At 54.8% G+C, this 17574-nt stretch overlaps 1 protein-coding gene across 2 annotated transcripts in view; it reads left to right on the forward strand.

Moving 5' to 3' along the window:
• PROM2 (prominin 2) overlaps positions 1-17574 on the forward strand; it is a 31145-nt gene that overhangs the window by 12010 nt on the left and 1561 nt on the right. For both annotated transcript variants that reach the window (XM_084615366.1, XM_084615367.1), the window contains exons 10-23: positions 80-239; positions 1017-1169; positions 3042-3165; positions 5497-5588; positions 6831-6915; positions 8088-8234; positions 9307-9378; positions 9571-9663; positions 10290-10343; positions 12761-12841; positions 13193-13261; positions 14649-14738; positions 15995-16101; positions 17340-17426. In XM_084615366.1, coding sequence (XP_084471492.1) covers positions 80-239; positions 1017-1169; positions 3042-3165; positions 5497-5588; positions 6831-6915; positions 8088-8234; positions 9307-9378; positions 9571-9663; positions 10290-10343; positions 12761-12841; positions 13193-13261; positions 14649-14738; positions 15995-16101; positions 17340-17403 — 1391 coding nt within the window. In that variant the 3' untranslated portion in view covers positions 17404-17426. The remainder of the gene's footprint in view (positions 1-79; positions 240-1016; positions 1170-3041; positions 3166-5496; positions 5589-6830; positions 6916-8087; positions 8235-9306; positions 9379-9570; positions 9664-10289; positions 10344-12760; positions 12842-13192; positions 13262-14648; positions 14739-15994; positions 16102-17339; positions 17427-17574) is intronic.

A 17574-nucleotide genomic window follows, 5' to 3' on the forward strand; every position in this document is an offset into this window, starting at 1 on the left:
AGTGCTTGCCTACGCCCATCCCTGCCAGCTGCAGGGCTCCCACTAAGTCCCCCCTACATCTCCCACTCTCACCTTGCAGAGCTAAAGGACGAAGTGAACAAGGTCAGTGAGAAGGTCCAGTCTATTGCGGACAGCTTCCCAGTCTCTGATTACACTCAGCCCTTGAATGATGCCCTGATGCACGCGGAGAACAAGAGCCGCCCTTACCTCCAGGAGGTGAAACACTATGAGAAATACAGGTAATGTAATGGGAGAGTGGCTGCAGCTGTGTGAGTCTATGGACCTGATTCTGAGCTCACACCAGTGTGAATCAGGAGTCGCTCCAGTGAAGTCAATCAGGTTACACCTGTATAAAACCAGGGGAAGTGAAATCAGAAGCAGGCTAAGAATTCTCCCGGGTCAGCCTCTGGGAATGGCTAAATCCCTTGTATTACCCTCTACCATTTGAGCTAAAGGAGCCACTCTATTAGCAGGAAGCAGTAGTAGGCTGTTATCCTCTGGTGGACCACCACTAGCAGAAGAGAACAGACACACACTGTCAGTGTGTCACACTTCTTTAAGAGGGTTCAGAATTTATCGTACCAGCCCTAGCTGCTCCTGGACTGAAGCCCCCCGGCTGCTGATAGTCCACTGAGTAGTTCAGGGCTCTCGTCAAAACCTTCCAGCTGATCACTTGACTTCTTGCTAGCAGGCCCTGGGTGGCTCTGATGCTGTGTCAGGGTCATGAAATCCCATCCCAGTGAGTTCAAATCCAGCCTAGTGTAGAAATCTGAAGTAGAGGAACTGGTGCATTGCTCCCATCTCCTTCTCTCCAAGGGTCATTTTTGACTTCCTGCCTCCGCTGACTAACAATGATTGTTGGCTCGGGTCTGAGGCTGAATTTAGGGTTCGCTCCCAGTCGTGGCAGGCGACGGTGCAGGCTGCCACCTGGGATGGGGGAATGAACCAGAAGTGGGGGGCTCGTTCTTTAACTGCCCCTGTGGCTCCTGACTTCCTCTGACCTCTTCTCTCCGCAGGTGGATTGTGGGCATCGTGCTGTGCTCCGTGGTCCTGCTGGTTGTAGCCTGTAACCTCCTGGGGCTGTCCCTTGGGGCCTGTGGGCTCGCCATGCGGGAGGATCCAAGCGACTACGAAAGCAGGGGAGAAGCTGGGGCCAAACTCCTTTTGGTGTAAGGGACTATTACTGTACTGGGGGGGGCAGGGGCGAGTTCAGGGCCCTTACGCCTCAGCTGGGGGTGATGGGGAGAGAATATCTCTGTGATGTGGTGGCATTGGTGGCACGTGCTACACAACAGGTCAGACTACATGATCTGGTGGTCCCATCTGGCCTTTAAACTCTGTGACGGGCACATGGCTTTGGGAGTGGACTGGAGTCCAGCCCTCCGCTGTCAGCGGGGAGGCTCTCCATGGTGATGTGGCACTGTAAAGGGTGGATGGTGTCACGGTCAAAGTGTGGGGGGTGGGAGCGGAGGGGTCCTCTGGCTGGGTGGTAGGTGAAGCCCAGCAGATGCAGGAGCTTGCCTAGGCACGTACTCCTCGCTTCTCTTCCCATTTGGGTCTCCTCGGGGATGGCTAAGAGGCAGCTCCACCTCTCACTAAAATGTTCCCGGTGGACATCTGATGCCAGGTGACCTGAGCATGGTTGCTACCAGCAGCAGGTTCCTTATTGGCAGTACGTGCTTCACGCTTGGGTTTGCGCGATTCATGTCAGAGACCGGTCTGGGCTGCAAAGTTTGTGTCTAGATCTGACCTTCCCCCGAGTTTAGGGTGTTCCCAGCCACGGCTTGGGCTTGGGCTTGGGCCCATCTTTACAGAAGCTAGTTGATCTTTACAATGAATCCTTCTCCTGACCACTGCATGTTTCATGTGAAGTTTGTTCAGTTAATGTGAATCTGTCCATACTGCACTTCTTGTTGTTATGTTTGTGTGGTTCGCGTGGCCGTAATGTCTCATGTCACGTTTGCATGGTTGGCATGACCATAGCATGTTTCAACCCATTTTAATTTTAAAGTTGTACAGACGTAGTATGAAACTTTTTCATGGAAAGTTTTTTCAATGGAAAATAGCTTTCTGACAAAAAAAAATCTGTGTGGAAAATGTTTATATTGGTCAAAATTTTCCAGTTTAAACCAACAACTGAAAAATGTTGGTTAAAAACTCAGTTTTTCAATGAAAAACCAAGAAGTTGTAAATAAAAGAAACACTTCTGAAATTTCCCCACAAAGAATCATTGATGTTTTTCAACCAGTGCTACTTAAGATGTTTCCCCTTTGGGGCGCGTGGTCTCACAGGACCATTGGAACATGTGACCGAGGGTGGGGTGTATTGTCCATCACTTGCAGTCTTTCACACAAGACTGGATGCCTTTCTAAAAGATCTGCCCTTGCTCAAACAGAAGTTATAGGCTTGGTGCAAGAATCATTGGGTGACATTCTCTGGTCTCTGTGATGCAGGAGGTTAGACAAGATGAGCACAACAGTCCCTTCTGGCATTACAATCTATTTATCTATGGCCTTAGTGAGTTTCTTGTTTGGTTTGTGCACTTGGGGGATGAAAGAGAGTCTTTCTCACTATCCCCGTGTTGTGATCCACCGCCGAGCACGCTGGAGCCTGGACTCCCTCTGAGCAGAGGGACCCCGCAGGCCTAAGGCACCTCATGAGACATATGGTATGTTTACACTGTAATCAGAGCTGTGGCCTCAGCACATGGAGACCCATGTAGCCACGCCAGCTTTGCTCTACCTAACTCAGGTACCAATAGCAGTGAAGCTGCAGCAGCCTGGGCAGTACAAGCCCACCTGGGACCCTTCAGTGGCCTGGCAGGTCTGTGGTCAGTGCCTTGCGGTGCGGGCGTGGCAGTGTTGGGGGATCGTTCCATGCAGCTGCAGAGACATGCGTGCGGATGCCAGGGAGTCCAAAGAGAAGCAGAGCAGCTCCCAACTTGCCCTCCTCCCCGTTTGTTCCTGCAGAGTCACTGCATGCTAGGGTGGAGGACTAGCTGGCAGGGCGCTCCCTGTAACGCATCTCCTTCTCTATTGCAGGGGCATTGGCTTTAGCTTCCTCTTCTCCTGGCTTCTGATTCTCTTGGTCTTCGCCACGTTTCTGGTTGGGGGCAATGTCCAGACGCTGCTGTGTAAGAACTGGGCCAATCAGGAGATTTACAAGGTGGGTCCCTGCTTTCTTGGAGTGCCGAGCCTGGCGAGCTGTGCTCCAGGCACAGGATAAAGGGGACAGTAAGCTCCCCAGGCAGAAGAACCAGCTTGGGCTGGGCTGTGTCAACCAGACAAAGCTACCCAGCACACACACTCATTGCCGTATGCATCCTGTGCTGATTACTGTATGCACACACACCATCTACTCACACCTGTGCACACTGCCGGACGTACCCACTGTCCTTATTACTCACCCTCCTACCCCCATCACACACTCATCACCACACGCACCTGCATACTCCCTACCAAATATGTACACACTCATTACCGTACTCACTATTGCCTGCTCAGTGCACACACACATCTGCAGATGCCATATCTCACACACACAGTCAGCTCTCTCGCACATACTCATTGCAGCGGACTCACGCCATCATCGCAAATCCCCCGCTCTCTAACGCAATCGCAAAGGCACGCTCTGGCCTTCGTTTATCATTGCCCTATGGCCGCTATGCTCTCCTGACATACTGGGGCCATAAAGCTGTCAGATCTAATCCTGGGGCCGGTCCCTAGGATGTGGGGGGCCCTGGGGTTAGACTCAACCATTTGCACAAGTGTGTATAAGTGTATGAATCAGGACGTGAATGACTATACTTGGCAGGTAGCAACCTGCGGGCTACTGACGCCTCGACTGGAAGCTTTTTGCTTCATTAAAAAAACTTCTCTTCATCACCAGAATAATTCGTGTCGGGTACGTCTCCACTGCAGCCAGAGGAGCACATGGAGACATATCTAAGCTAGCTTTGATCTAGCAGCCTAAATAACAATAACAGTGAAGCCATGGTAGCGCAGGAAGCCTGTACAAGCCCATCCAGGACCGTGGGTATGGACTCGAGCAGCTAGCCCGGGCTGCTGTGGCTTCACAGCTGTGATTTGAGCTAGCTAAATATAAGCTAGGTTGGGTATATCAACATGAGCTGCAGCCAAGGCTCTGGTTGCAGAGCAGACACACCTTGAGCGAGCGGTGGGCTTGTCAGCCTGTGAGCGTGCAATCAATGCAGGCACGTGTGAGCGTGCATGGTTTATGACAATATCTTGTGTGACATGGTGTGATGGAAGAGACCCAGGCTCACATCTGCCCCGCTCAGTGTCCAGCCAGGGTTACGGCCCCTTTCCCTCCACCAGGCTTCCAGTCTGCTCCCTGAGGCTGAGAAATCTCTCTCAGTGGCCAGTTACACTGGCTTCTCGTCTGCCTCGCACGTGGCATAGTGAAAGGAGCTGGAGGGCAGGCTGAGGATCTGGCCCATCGTGTCACATACACACCTGCACAGGTGCACGCTGTCGTACATGGATACATTTAGCTGTGTGCACACAGAAATACTGTAAATCGGTTCAAATGCAGCCTCCTTTCTCCATGGAGCTGCGCTCTGTCTTTCGCTCCAATTCCACCGAGATCAGCCAAGTTCCCCCAGGGATGAACGTGACCCAACGAGGAGATGATCAGTCCCGTCACCTCGCCCTGTTCCTCAGCGTCCTGCGTGTGATTTAATTACGCGCTTGCTGCATGCTGCAGAATGATCCACTTATGCCCACGTTCGGCCCTTTCCACTGCTTTACCCCGGGCATAGTTGATGCGCACGGATCGTTCCAGCAAATTAATTAAACCTCCTCAAACAACGGTTAACGTTTGATCTCTGTTTGGAAGCCGACTGTCACCGCAGCTCCCCATCCCGCCCCCCCGCCACCATTGGCCAGCTGGAGCTCAGGAAGTAGAGAGATGCACTGAGGGACTCTGCCCAGCCCAGAGTGGCAGGGGCTGGACAGCTCTGGATGCAGAAGGGCTAGCAAGGCTCCTTTTCCTGCCCAAAGACCAAGTCTCCCACGCGGATTAAAGGGAGCCGGGGCTCGCAGCATAGCAGGGAAGCTCCAAGGGAGGGATTCCAGGTCTGTCAACCTGCCACGGACCATTGATGAACCCCAAGATGGCCACCCCAGCTGCAGGGAGAGGAGGGGCCAGGGGCTAGTGCTAAGGTAGAGCTATGCACAGTACTCCAGGGGGTAGTACTAGGTTGGAGATGGGGATCCTTAAAGGTATGGATGTTGAACCCCATCCTCTCCTTCTTGCTTTCCAAAGCCCGTCAGTGACTTTCTCTGCTAGGGGTGATTTTAGCCCCACGTCGCTCCCGCCAGTTCCCGGAATTAGGACCACATCCCGTCATCACTCTTTTCTCCCTCCCAAAATGCTGTTGGGATCAGCACAGTGGTGCTCCCTCTCTACTCCAACACACCCCACTCTCCCCGACCGGGACCCTCCTCATGCCTCATTTCTCCCCCTGTTCCCCAGTTTATCGACACTCCCGGGAACCTGCCTCCATCCATGAACCTCACCCAGCTACTCAGCCTGAAGAGGAACCTTAACCTAACCTCTGCTTACCAGTGAGTACTCTGCAATGGGGCTGCCCAGGAGACCCCTACCCCACCCCCCAACCCCCGACATCCTGAATGCTGTCAGGCTCCTCCCTATCAGACTGGTCTCATTAGGAAACTCCTTGAAACGAAGGCCCACCGTCTCAAACTCAGGGTGGAGCTTAAATAAGAACTAGCCCCCTGATTTTCCGAAGTCCCAGCTCTCACCGACCTCTGTGGATGGGGCAGGTCAAAAATGTTCCAGCGAAACTCTTTTTCGACTGAAAAACTGGGGTTTTGGCTAAATGGGCATTTTCGCAGGAAGCAGCCATGGCGTTCCTCGAAAAGTTTGGATTTTTTCTGATGAAAAATCAGACATTTTCAGCCCAGGTCAAAAACATTTCTGGTTTTTAGCAGGTTGAGGCTGGAATTCTTTGGTTTTCAGTTTTATTGATGTTTTCCGGGGGCGGAAATATTCATTTTCTAGCCAGCTCGTATTGTGGGTGCACCAGGATGCCTTTCATTGAGGTGTCCCCATATGTATTAAGTGTCCAACAGTTGAATACTTAAACAGCAGCTCAGATGCCACCTTTGGTTGCCCCTCATACAACTGAGGGCCAAACCTGGGCCAGTCTCGCTGACCTGAAAACACCTCACACGGTTAGTTCAGCAAACTGCGATCTCCAGCCCACCTGGCCCATTCTAAGCTCCTTTGAAATCGCCTCACCTTGCTGCTGACACCAGTGACTGGCTGTTATGCCACCTGCCAACTTCCCTGGCTTTAGGGTTAAGGTAGTGGAACCTGCAGCCAGCACTTCTGGTACCAGACAGGCTCCAGGGTGCAGGGCCAGCTGGAAGCAATTCATCCCAGCTCCCAACGGACAGTCTCAGCCCTTCACCGTCTGGCCGTATCCCTGGGACAGGAACAAGGGTTTAGTGGATGCAGAGGTTCTTGATGCACCTTCTGTTATTACCATCCCCAGTAATCTCAAGGCAATGGCCTACCAGGTCTAATGGAGACAGTAGAATGGGAGGAAATGTGACTCGAAGACAAGTAGAATCTGATCCGGTGGGAAGCCTCCCGTGGACTGAATTGGGAGCTGCTTGGTGCCAAACTGGGCTCGGGACGCTCCGGAGGAGTGTGGGGCTGCAGTAGCCATGTGGAGCCAAGGCACAGGCTGGCTTTAGGCAGATCCCCTCGGGGAGCACTGCTCGGGAGTCTCCTCTCACCTCTCCCGCCCACACTGACTCCCTCCCCCCTCTCTGTTCCAGGGTGTGTAAGAAGGGCACAGGCCTCTGGGACATTCTGCAGCTCAGAGACGCCTACAATCTTGAGGATCACCTCCACCTCAGCCAGGTGAGCAGAGGCTCTTCCCCTGGGGGCACCTGTCCTCCCACTCTCGCCAGCCCTTTGGCATCCCTAAGCAAGGAGGGGAATCAAACCTCCACGTTCATACAGTCTTGCACTGTCCGTTGCCCCCAGATCTGTCCACTAAAGATTTAGTCTTTACATTGATTCAGCCAAGGGCTTCTCCAAGGGACCCAATTCCTGGCCTCTCTTTCCCGGTGAATCCAGTCTCCATTTTCCATCCAGTCCTGTGTTTCCTCCAACTTCCCCCTCCCAGCACAGACGTGGTGGAACCGTTTGTCCTAGCAGAAGGGGAGACTCTTTCTTTTCCATCTTCCTCCGTTCTGGGCTTCCAGGAGAGGTTGTGGTGGGAAGGGAATTTGGCCTTGCAGTACTGTGCATATAACGTACCATGCCACTCCTCACCTAGAGGGCTCATGCATGAGGCTTAAAGGGCAGGATGCAAAACTTGGGGCCTAGGAAAAATACGAATGTGTGTATAACCCACTGAGTTTATTATAGCTCCCTGCCTAACCCACAGAGGGTGTGAGTCTATTAACAGTCCTAGTTAGGACGCTTTAGCTCTGGAGTTTCCCTGTTCAATCCCCAGTGTATCAGCCTGGATGATAACCATCCCTTAAACACTGCAAAATAGCATGAGACTAATTTCTCTTGCATGCAAAATGGGCCCTATCTGTTCAGGTTCAACATTCAGCATTTCCAAAGGATGCTGAGTAATTCATCCCCCAGCAGCGAGCTGGCTTAAGCGGGCCGAATGGGAAATCTGGGTCTGAGACGAAGTGTGTGTCTAAGAGGGAGGAACCTCTCAGATGCTGGGTGAAGCACCATACAGGTTCTAATGTTGCGCTGTCCTGCTTTTATAGCACTAGGATAGGACACACCAATTTGTCTTTACTGGGTTAACTGGTTTGGGGGGCATCTGATTTGTCTTTACTGGGTTGACTGGTTTGGAGGCCGTTCCATAGATCTAGCTCTTCTGGGCTGACTGGTTTTGTGCTGCTAGGTAGGAGCAGGGTCACCCAGTCTATAAGGAACTAGGGCTGGATCCAAATCAGGAATCAATGGAAAGGCTCCCCAGGACTTCCCTGTGCTATGGGTCAGGGCCCTAGCCAGGACCAGCACCCATGGGGCTCACGGTCATGGCCCTGCCTTGCCCTCAGTACACTAGAGACTTCCAGAAGCATCTCAACAACTTCAACCTCCAATTTGAAGAAATCCACTTCCTCGACGGGGCTGGGAGACGGGACCTGGAAACCTTCCAGCAGAGTGGGATCGACCAGCTGGACTACCCCATGTTCCAAGCCGAGGTGAGGAGTGCCGGAGCAAAGCTGCAGCCAGTGCGGTGACATCAAGCAGGGGGTTGCCCTCTCGGTTTGCATCCTCCACAGCAGCCCTTCCTCCCGTGGTGTCTGGGAAATGAGGCTGGCTGATCGTGCTGCTCCGGCCTGGCTCTCATGCTTGCAGATCCTGGGTCCACTCCCAACCCTCCCCTTATCCTGATGGAGGCATCTGCCCTGTGTACAGATCCCCTGCCTGTTTCCACTGCCTTTGAGCCCATCCCACTCCTGGATAAGGCTTGTCAATATGCGCCCACTCCCTTTGCCTGTTCTCCAGCTGGCTCCCTTCTGCCTCACAGTGGCAATTACACCCAGGCAGACACCCCAACCCCATCCTGTCTTCCTATCCTTCCTTGCTCCCACTCTCTCGGACAGACTCTGAGCACCTTGTGTGAGCTAGAGAAATAGTCTTCTCCCCAGCTTTACCGATGGGGAAACTGAGGCATACAGAGGCAGCATATTGGGTAGGGGATTAAGGCATTGGACTGAGGGCTCGGGAGACCACAGTTCAAGTCCTTGGTCAACCACAGACTCCTCTGGGTAAATCACATAATCTGCCCCATGCGTCAGCTTTCCATCTGTAAAGTGGTAATAATCCCTCGCTACCTTACAGGGCCCTTTGGGAGGGTAAAGTCCATTAATGATTGTGATGGGGGCCATATAAATAGCTAGACAGAGTTGCCTAGATCTCACAGGGAGTCAGTTGCACAGCCGGGAATAGAACCCAGGAGTCCTGAACCCCCCACTCCCTGACTTTAACCACCTGAAAACACTCCCTCTTGGTGGTTCATTGTAAAGGGAAGGGTGAGGGAAGGGATCCCTGTGCCCTCAGCCCACGTTCTGCCCCAAGTTACCTCTGAGCGTTGAAGCCTGTGGGGCGGCACGGCTGTAGCTGAAATCAGGGCCCCGTCGATGGTTTGTGGGGTAACGTGCAGGCCGGAGGCTTATTGCTGGTGCTCAGGGAGTGTTCATAAAGTGTGCCCCGCACTTTGGGACCCTTGGCTGACATGGGGCTGTTCATGCGGCTGGCTCCTTTCTCCAGATGCAGAACCCTGTGGTGAGGACGAGCCTGGAAGACCTAGCCAGGGACCTCGAGGGCCTCCGAAAAATTCAGGTGAGCGCAGAGGCGACCTGGAGGAAAAGGAAGGAGTGATCCCCAGGGGCAGGGAGGGGAGATGCATGTGCTTTGCCTCCTGCTGCCAGCGATGCCACCCATAGGGCTCCTGTGGTTCCCAGCCCCCCCATAGGGCTCCTGTGGTTCCCAGCTGACCAGAAAAGCCATCAGTGACTCTGGTGTCCCCCACAGAACAACATCACAATAGCAGGACGGCTGGCCAATGAGTCCCAGGCCCTGTGGAAAATCCAGAACGCCACCGTGCTCACCCAGGAGGCCCTTGTGGTGAGTGTGATGGACTGAGCAGTGGTCACCTCCAGGCCAGGCCAGGTCCGGACCCCATCCTTGACTTAGGAGCTTTGGGGAGCAGGGGCCATGGCTCAGGCCTAGCCCTGGTGGCATGATGCGTGGGAAGGGCGCAGGGCATCACGGGAAGCCTCCATGGGGGTGTGTCATTTGCGGGGCGGGGACTGGGGGCTGTATGACAGACCCCTAGGGGCGTGAATCCCAGACTAGCCGGCATAGGGGAAAGGTGGAGGGAAGATTCCTGGATCCCACATTGTGGACGGGAGTAGGGGTGGAAGCAGTGACTGAAAAGTGGCTGGGGGAGTGGGGGGAGCATAGGCCAGCTGCGCCCAGTGGGCTGCTGGAGTTGGTCCAGTTCTTCCCGGGCAGGTGAAGCAAAACCTGTGCATGCGACCGGGCAGCCACCACTGAGAGCTCACATTGGGAATGGCCATGAAAAGCAAACCCCCCGGGGCAGGGCCAGGGCTGAGGCCTATGGGTGGGAGGTGGGGAGGGATGGCTGTTCTCCTCCTGTCCACCCTTTGAGGCCGTTGGGCATCAGGCTGCCACCCCCCGCCCTCCCTTGAAGTGGAGGGGACGCATCTGAGCCTCCCTTTGCCTTGCAGGTGAAGCTGAATGAGAGCGTACAGTTCTTGTCCGCCATGGCACCCCACCTCCAGGTACGGTTGCCGGGGGAGACCGTCCATCTGATGGAAAGGCCACTGGGAGGGGGAATGATCCCACATGAAGGGGGTGGGCAGTGGTGGTCCCAGGTCCTGGGAGTTACAGGCACAAAACACCCTGCCCGGCCCTGTAGTGACCATAAGGAACAAGGCCTTGGGGCTCCATTCCCAGCGGAGCCCAGGGACTTTACCACTGCTGTAGGGAGATGGGGAGCAAGCGGTGGCTTCATGGCCAGGAGCTCCCAACCCCCTGGCGCAAAGGTAAGGCACCTTCAGAGGGGCAACACAACAGTCTGGGTGTGTGCACGAAACACCCCACAGACGCTTTCACGGACATCATCCAGGGCCCGACCCTGACCTGCAGGGACCCCCCGCTCCTTTTCTCGGGGCGAGAGGGGAATTCAGTCCCCGGGGTCATTCATTCTCAGATGGCTTCCTGCCTTGACTCCCACCCTGATCTGAAGGGACCCCGCTCTTGTGAGGTGACCCACCCTTGGTCAGGACACGCTCTTCCTCTCTGTGTGTCCCCTTCCCGTGAGTGTGTGAGTGGCTCCTTATTCCACGAACCTCCCTCAATCTGAGCCCTTGGAGAGAAGGACATTTGCCTTCTATTCTCTCTGTTCACCTAAGCCGGGTTTGCCCTCTACCCTGCTCCCCGCCCCGACTGCCAGGGACCACCCCCTTCTGGGGAATGGAGAGACTTCAGTCCCCTTGAGTTGGGCTCCCAAGTCATTTAGGTACTTTAGAAAACCCCCTCCCTCAGGGACAAGGTGGGTGAGGTCACATCTGTTATTGGACCGATGTCTGTTGGTGAGAGAGACGAGCTTTCGAGCCACGCAGTCCTATCTGAAGAAGAGCTCCGTGTGGCTCAAAGGCTTGTCTCTCTCCCCAACAGACGTCGGTCCAATAAAAGATATCAGCTGCCCCACTTTTTCTCTCTAATATCCAGGTACCAATAAGGCTACCAGTGCATTTCATCCCTCAGGGTTTATTCAGTCCTGGGCTACACCCACACATTGCTCCCCAGCCCTGACCTATCAATCAAGGCTCAGTAATAGTAATCCTGCTTAGGTATACGAAGCCAGTCACACCCAAGGTCCATCCCGCCCAGACTCCCATCTCCGGCAGTGGCCAGCACCAGCTGCATCAGTAGAAGGTGCAAGGAACCCAGCAGGGATGGGATAGCCTCATGGTCTCACCCTACCAGGGTCACCGCAACAACAGGAGAGTAAAGCGGATTCTCCATCCTGATGGCTGCTTGTCCGCAGCTCCTGTGTCGCTCAGAGGGTGATTCGGGTCAGGTGGGCATTTCATGGGGTTTACCCCTAGCAGCCACACGAGGAGCCAGCTAATTTTGTTGTATAATGACGGAAGAAAGAACCATCCACCTTCAGTCAATTCCCCACAGTGCTCACTGCCTCCCAGCCTCCACGGCAAATCCACATCACGGTGCCCAGGCTGCCAGAAAGAGACGTCTGTCAGCCCATCTCCCCAGCAGCACAGATCGGCCAGAACCCAGCACCTCATTGGCTTCCCCTTGGAGACCAGATCAAACTCAAAGCTTCCCCTTCCAAGACAACCCTGGGACTGGCCTGAGGGACCATCTCACCCTATTTGATCCTGACCTCCCACGACAGATCTGTTCAATCTCCAGGGTGAGACCGCCTTGTGCAGGAAGAGGGAGCTTCTGAGATGGAAATCCTGAAAGAGATCAACAGCACAGACCCTCACTAGGGCCTCCAAAGCTAGATGCAAAACCCATTTCTATGACCAGTGTGGCCCCTTCCCAACCAAAGACTGGAGATAGTCCCATCCCTGCTGCTTGCGGAAGAGAGCTAAAGAGATCTCTGCGAGCACCACCTTGAGCAACACCAAAAATCAAGCCAAGGCCTGCCCCGTAACCCCCAACCCAAATTCAAAAGTCAGGCTTTTCTGTAGCCATGAACCCCCGTGGCTGACACACAGAAGAGGACGTGTGTCACACCCTGCCCAGTGGCTTCCGGGCACACTTTATAAACACTGGGAGGTGCTCAGATACCAGGGAGATACCTGGCGCCATAGAAGAACCTAGATACATTCCTAGCTACGTGGGAGCTTGGTGTCAGAAGCCAGGAATTCCTGTGTCCTAGGTCCCACCCTACCCCCCTCCCCCCACTCCGTGCCTCAGTTTCCCCACCTGTTACATGAGGATAGTGACATTTACCTCTTTCCCGTGGCTGGTGTGAGGATCAGCGAGTTAATTCTCATGCTGCTGCATGATAATCCTACCTCTCCATTCTTAATTAGAAACTCCGCTCCCAGAATTCCCCACCTCAGAGGTCAATCTCCCTCCCTCCCCATGATTCCTAGCACCATTCAGCTCTCCAGTGCCCTCTAAGGTGCCTCTCTCCTCCCCACCCCCTTTCTCCCACCAGCCCCTCTTGAAACGGACGATGGCTGAGATCGCCCTGGTCGAGACCATGCTCCCGGGGCAGGTGCAGCGGCTCCTGAGACATGTGAGTGAGGAGGGGACCTTAGCCCTGCAGCATGCTGGGCTGGGGTGCAGCAATCAGCTGGAGGAAACCGCAGAGATGGCTGCATAGGGGGAGGGGGACGACTCCTGCTCCGTAAGCAGCTCCATGGGCCCTGCCTACAAACCCAATGCTTGCTGGGGCATCTGGGACTGCAAACCAAGAGAGGTAGCATGACCTACAATGGGGCAGATCCTGGGTAGCTGGAGATCCAGCCAGCAAACCCAAAGCCTGTGTGAGCCTACTCTGGGCCAGGCTGCGCCCTGGGGCCCTGATTTCCTCACCAGCCCTTTGGGAGTCAATGTGTGTCCTTCAGGCTGCCTTCTGTTCCTGCAGGAGATCAGCTGCTTCACAAGGAAAGAACTGGGCTATTTCTCGCAGTACCTGAACTGGGTGAGACGCACGGTAGGTGCCAACGTCCGCAGAGGAGCCCCGTTAGAGCAAGGGTTGCTGCTGTTGTGATTTATTTGTATTACCATTGCGGGTTGGAGCCCCAGTCCCAGACCAGGAGCCCATTGCGTTAGGTGCTGTACAGACACAGAGCAAAGTGGTGACAATCTAAGGCTGTATCTTCAAAACACTGCAGCTGCACTCAGTGTAGACACTTACTGCAGTGATGGGAGGCGTTCCCCAGTAATCCACGTCCCCGGGAGGCGGCAGCGAGTTCGGGGGAAGAATTCAGTGCAGCCCTGCCGTAAGACAAGAGACACCAGATGGAGGCAGGCAGCTGGGGTCTCAGCCTAACCGGTGTCAAGTTTCTTGTTGGCATCAAGGCAAAGGAGAGGTTGAAGGAGGCTAGTGAGTGAGTTTTGTGGATGAATCCAGGGAGCGCCTGCCCAGAGTGAGGGGCAGTGCGGGAGAAAGCAGGAAGGGGCTTGTTTGAAATGTAATGAGTGGGCAGTGGTGGGTGGGATCGTGACCCGTAGGCGGAGGGAGTCGACCTTTCAATACTGAATGAGAGGTGATAGGACGGAGATCGGTCACAAAGGTCCTGGACAGTGAAGACAAGTATCTGATGTTCGGTACAATAGAGAAGGAGCCGGCAAAGGGCGTTATGGTCGAAGTGACAGACTTGGAGAATGATCTCCCCGAAGGCATTCTTATTTTGAAGCCCCCTCCAATGCTACAGGGCAGCATGTAACCGAGTGGGGCGGCTATGCAAGTACCCCATGGGATGTTCTTGTGGTTAAAGGGCTGGCCTGCAGCATGGGTTCGATTCCTGGCCCTGTGTGACCGTGAACAAGCTGCTTGTTGTCGCTCTGTGCCTCGGTTTCCCCTGATTTGAAATAGAGATAACAATCCCGACCTCTTTCCCAGTACTTTTTAGCCATAGGTCTCAAAGCATTTTACAAACGACGTCCATGTCTTTGCCCCCCATTACAGCAGGGGAAACCGAGGCACGGGGAACAAAATGACTTGCCTTGAGATCACTCAGCACAGTAGTGGCAGAGCTGGAAATTGTGTCCCACTCCAGTGCCCCCTCCACTGATTCCCCACAGAACACCTGCCACCATGGGGATGGACCTCCAGGTCCTTGTGGGGTGTTCGGAGATTAGGGTGATGGATGCCAACTGTGAACGTGAGTGAGCCCTGTCAAGGGCTTGGCTCCCATTGTCACGGCCAGCGCAGCACCTGCCATGCCCAGCTCTGCGGAGAACCGAGCCCCGAGAGTGCATCAGAGCTGGCCGGCAAAGACCAGCTGGTTGGGTATCTGAGCACAACTGGGTTGGTGACTGTCATCCTCCACCCAGGTCACTGCCTGGATAACTCGCTGTCTCCTCTTTTGTTCTAGCTGACTGAGGACGTGGCTTCCTGCCAGCCCCTCGCTACGGCGCTGGATAACGGCCGGGTGATCCTGTGCGACCGCATCGCCGAGCCCTGGGTAAGGACAGCAGGACCTGCCACTCCTTGCTGCTGCCTTGGGCTTAGACCCCATTCCTCCCTGCCCCGAGGAATCTGTTCCTGGCCAGGGTTGAGTGGGCATGAAATTGGGGCCATGAAATTGGGGCCTCACTGTGCAAAGGACTGCACAGGTACATAGTAAGACAGTCCCTGTCCCTAGAGCTCACAGTCTAAATAGACATGGGGTGGGAGGGGAGACTGAGGCACAGACAGTGGGTTGCCCAAGGTCACTGAGGGAGAGCACCCGGGTCTCCCGATACCTAATCCAGCGCCCGATCCACTAGGCCACGCTGCTTCCACCAAAGGGATGTGAATGGAACAGAAAATGAGATGCAGCCCGGGGGCCAGCGCGGTCCTTGCTGCGACTATCTCGGTCCTGGCATAAGCCAGATCCGCTCCTGTTGATGTCAGGGGACGCGGGCGCCACCCTGACTGACCTCTCACACCGTGTCCTCCACAGCTGTTAGTAATTGAAATCAGCCCCTCCACCCCACCCTGTCTCCTGTGACCCCATCTCCCTCTATCTCATTGCCCAGTCGTGGTGCTGCCAGAGACAACAGATGCAGAGAGGGGATAAATGAGGCTGTCTAATCTTGTCTGAGCAGCCTAAGTTGCCCAGGGGAAGATGCAGTCTTGGCTGAGATAGGCCAGTGCCAGACGAAAGCAGCCAGCCTGGGGGTGTCTATGTACCGCCCAGGGTACTCTCCTCAGAAGGGTGGGGAGAAGGGCTTCCAAAGATTCATTGCATGGCAGGATTTCCCAGTTCCCTGATCTGGCAGCAGGAGGGGGACCGTCTACGGACGGACCTAGGAAACGATAAATATTGGCATGCACTGGCTACTGTGTGTGTGTGTGTGTGAGCACATGCATGCCACTGCCCTCTGCTGGATGGTCTCGGAGTTGTTCCACTGTGTGTCATAGGCTCCCTACTACCAGCCAGTGAATCCCTCTGAGTTAGGACCCCACAGGGCATGCCTCTTACAGCCCCTCTATGGAGTAAGGTGGCGACTGCAGGCCAGAAGCTAATGGCATCGGGGCAGTGACCAAACTTCCATTGCCTTCATCAGGCCCAGAAATTGTCCCTTGAGCAAAGGGTTAGAGGCTCTCTGTCCAACCTGCTTCCATCTGTATCCAGAGTAACCGAGGGGCTGGTTCCCCCCCGGGGTGGGGTTTTGCTCTCTCCCCCCCATGCCCCGCCCAATGGAGCCGATCAGGGTATTTGTTGTGTCCTTCCAGAACGCCTTCTGGTTCAGCCTGGGCTGTTGCACCTTATTCCTCATCCCCAGCATCATCTTCGCTATCAAACTTACCAAGCACTTCCGCCCCATCAGGAACCGGCTAATGTAAGTGGCAGGCGCTGTGGGTGCTGGGCCCTGTGCTCCACCCGTGTCCTCCCCATGCCAGGACAGCAAGGGAACCACAAGAAGGGGGAATGCACCGAACAGCAGCTGGCAGGTGTTGTTCCCAGCTGGAGGAGACGTACGGGCACAGCTGGGAATCACACCTCCTGGCTGCTGTGTAGACGTGCTCCTAGAGGGACCGCATGTGAGCCACCCCTGTAAATGCCCCATCAATAGGCCCAGCATTGGCAACCCTGGGCACGTGCCCAGCTAAGGTCCTCCGGTGTCTCTCCATGTAGATGCTCGGCAGGAGCCCAGCAGCACCTCGATACAGAGGGGTATTTACCTATAGGTGGGATGGACTGAGGCCAAGGGCCACAATCAGGGGTCGAGGAAACGAAGAGGGAGATGGATAAAGTTCCATTTGCTTTTGATCCAGTCCTGCGCCTTACAGGCATACTGGATGGATCTCTGATCCCTGCAATCCTGTGTCCAGTAAGCCCATTGGACGGATCCCTTGGATCGTGTCCCCCTTTGTGCGCTCCTTGAATCCTTGGACACAGAGTCACAGTTCTTGTGCATACACGGAGCTTTACCTGTTCGCAGAATGCCGTGACAGCGCCTGATGCAGCCTGCAGGGGGCACAAGTGCAGGGCACTTATTTCCTGTTCTTAGGTGCAGCCACATCTGGAGTGTTGGCCCAGGAGAACAGAAAGGGTTAACCCCCCAACACTCCACCCGACTGCCCTCGAGGGCTCCCCCTCAAACGTGCCTGGAGCCCGTAGGCCCTCGTCCCCGTACACGTAGGGTGAATGCCACCCCTGTGCACTGGACCTGCGTGTGGTCCATGCACCATTGCACACAGGGGTTAGTTAAGTGCTGCAAGGCTCTGTCAGCTCTTCTGCCCAGGGCTCAGTTCCCTGAGAGGACGGGATAGATCCAGGAATTGCGGTGCATAATTCAGAGGCAGATTAAGGACAAACGGGTAACTACCGTCCTGAACCACAGCCTGCCCCAGGCCTATCCAAGCTCAGCTCACTGAATTCTCCCATGCCCCTTGTTACTGTACGTTCTTAAGGCCCCTGAAGTCCTCTACAAAGAGAAAGTCATTTTACCCACTAGAGTAATGCTGCCTCCTCTGGGGCAGAGCCTGGCAGCTGTTTATCTGGCTGCAAGGTGACAACAGAGATAATACTGGCTTCTCCCTTAAGCTCCCTCCTTTTCTTCCCCACCACCTGCAGCTCTACTGCCTCAGAGGAGACCTATCCCTTCCACATCCCCCGCGTTACAGCTCTCAAGCTATAGGAAGAGGTCTCCGGCATCTCCAGGTAAGGGGGAAACTAATTAATTTGGGCACTCCAATCTCTGTGGTGGAGGACTCCTGAATCTGAGAGTCCTGGGGCTCCCCAGGAGTCCTGGAATTCCAGACCACTGGTCCCAGGCAAGCTCTAGGTGGGCTTTTGGACCTTGATGTCA

Source organism: Lepidochelys olivacea (genome assembly GCF_965140295.1).
Source record: "Lepidochelys olivacea isolate rLepOli2 genome assembly, chromosome: 26".
NCBI classification, from domain to species: domain Eukaryota; kingdom Metazoa; phylum Chordata; order Testudines; family Cheloniidae; genus Lepidochelys; species Lepidochelys olivacea.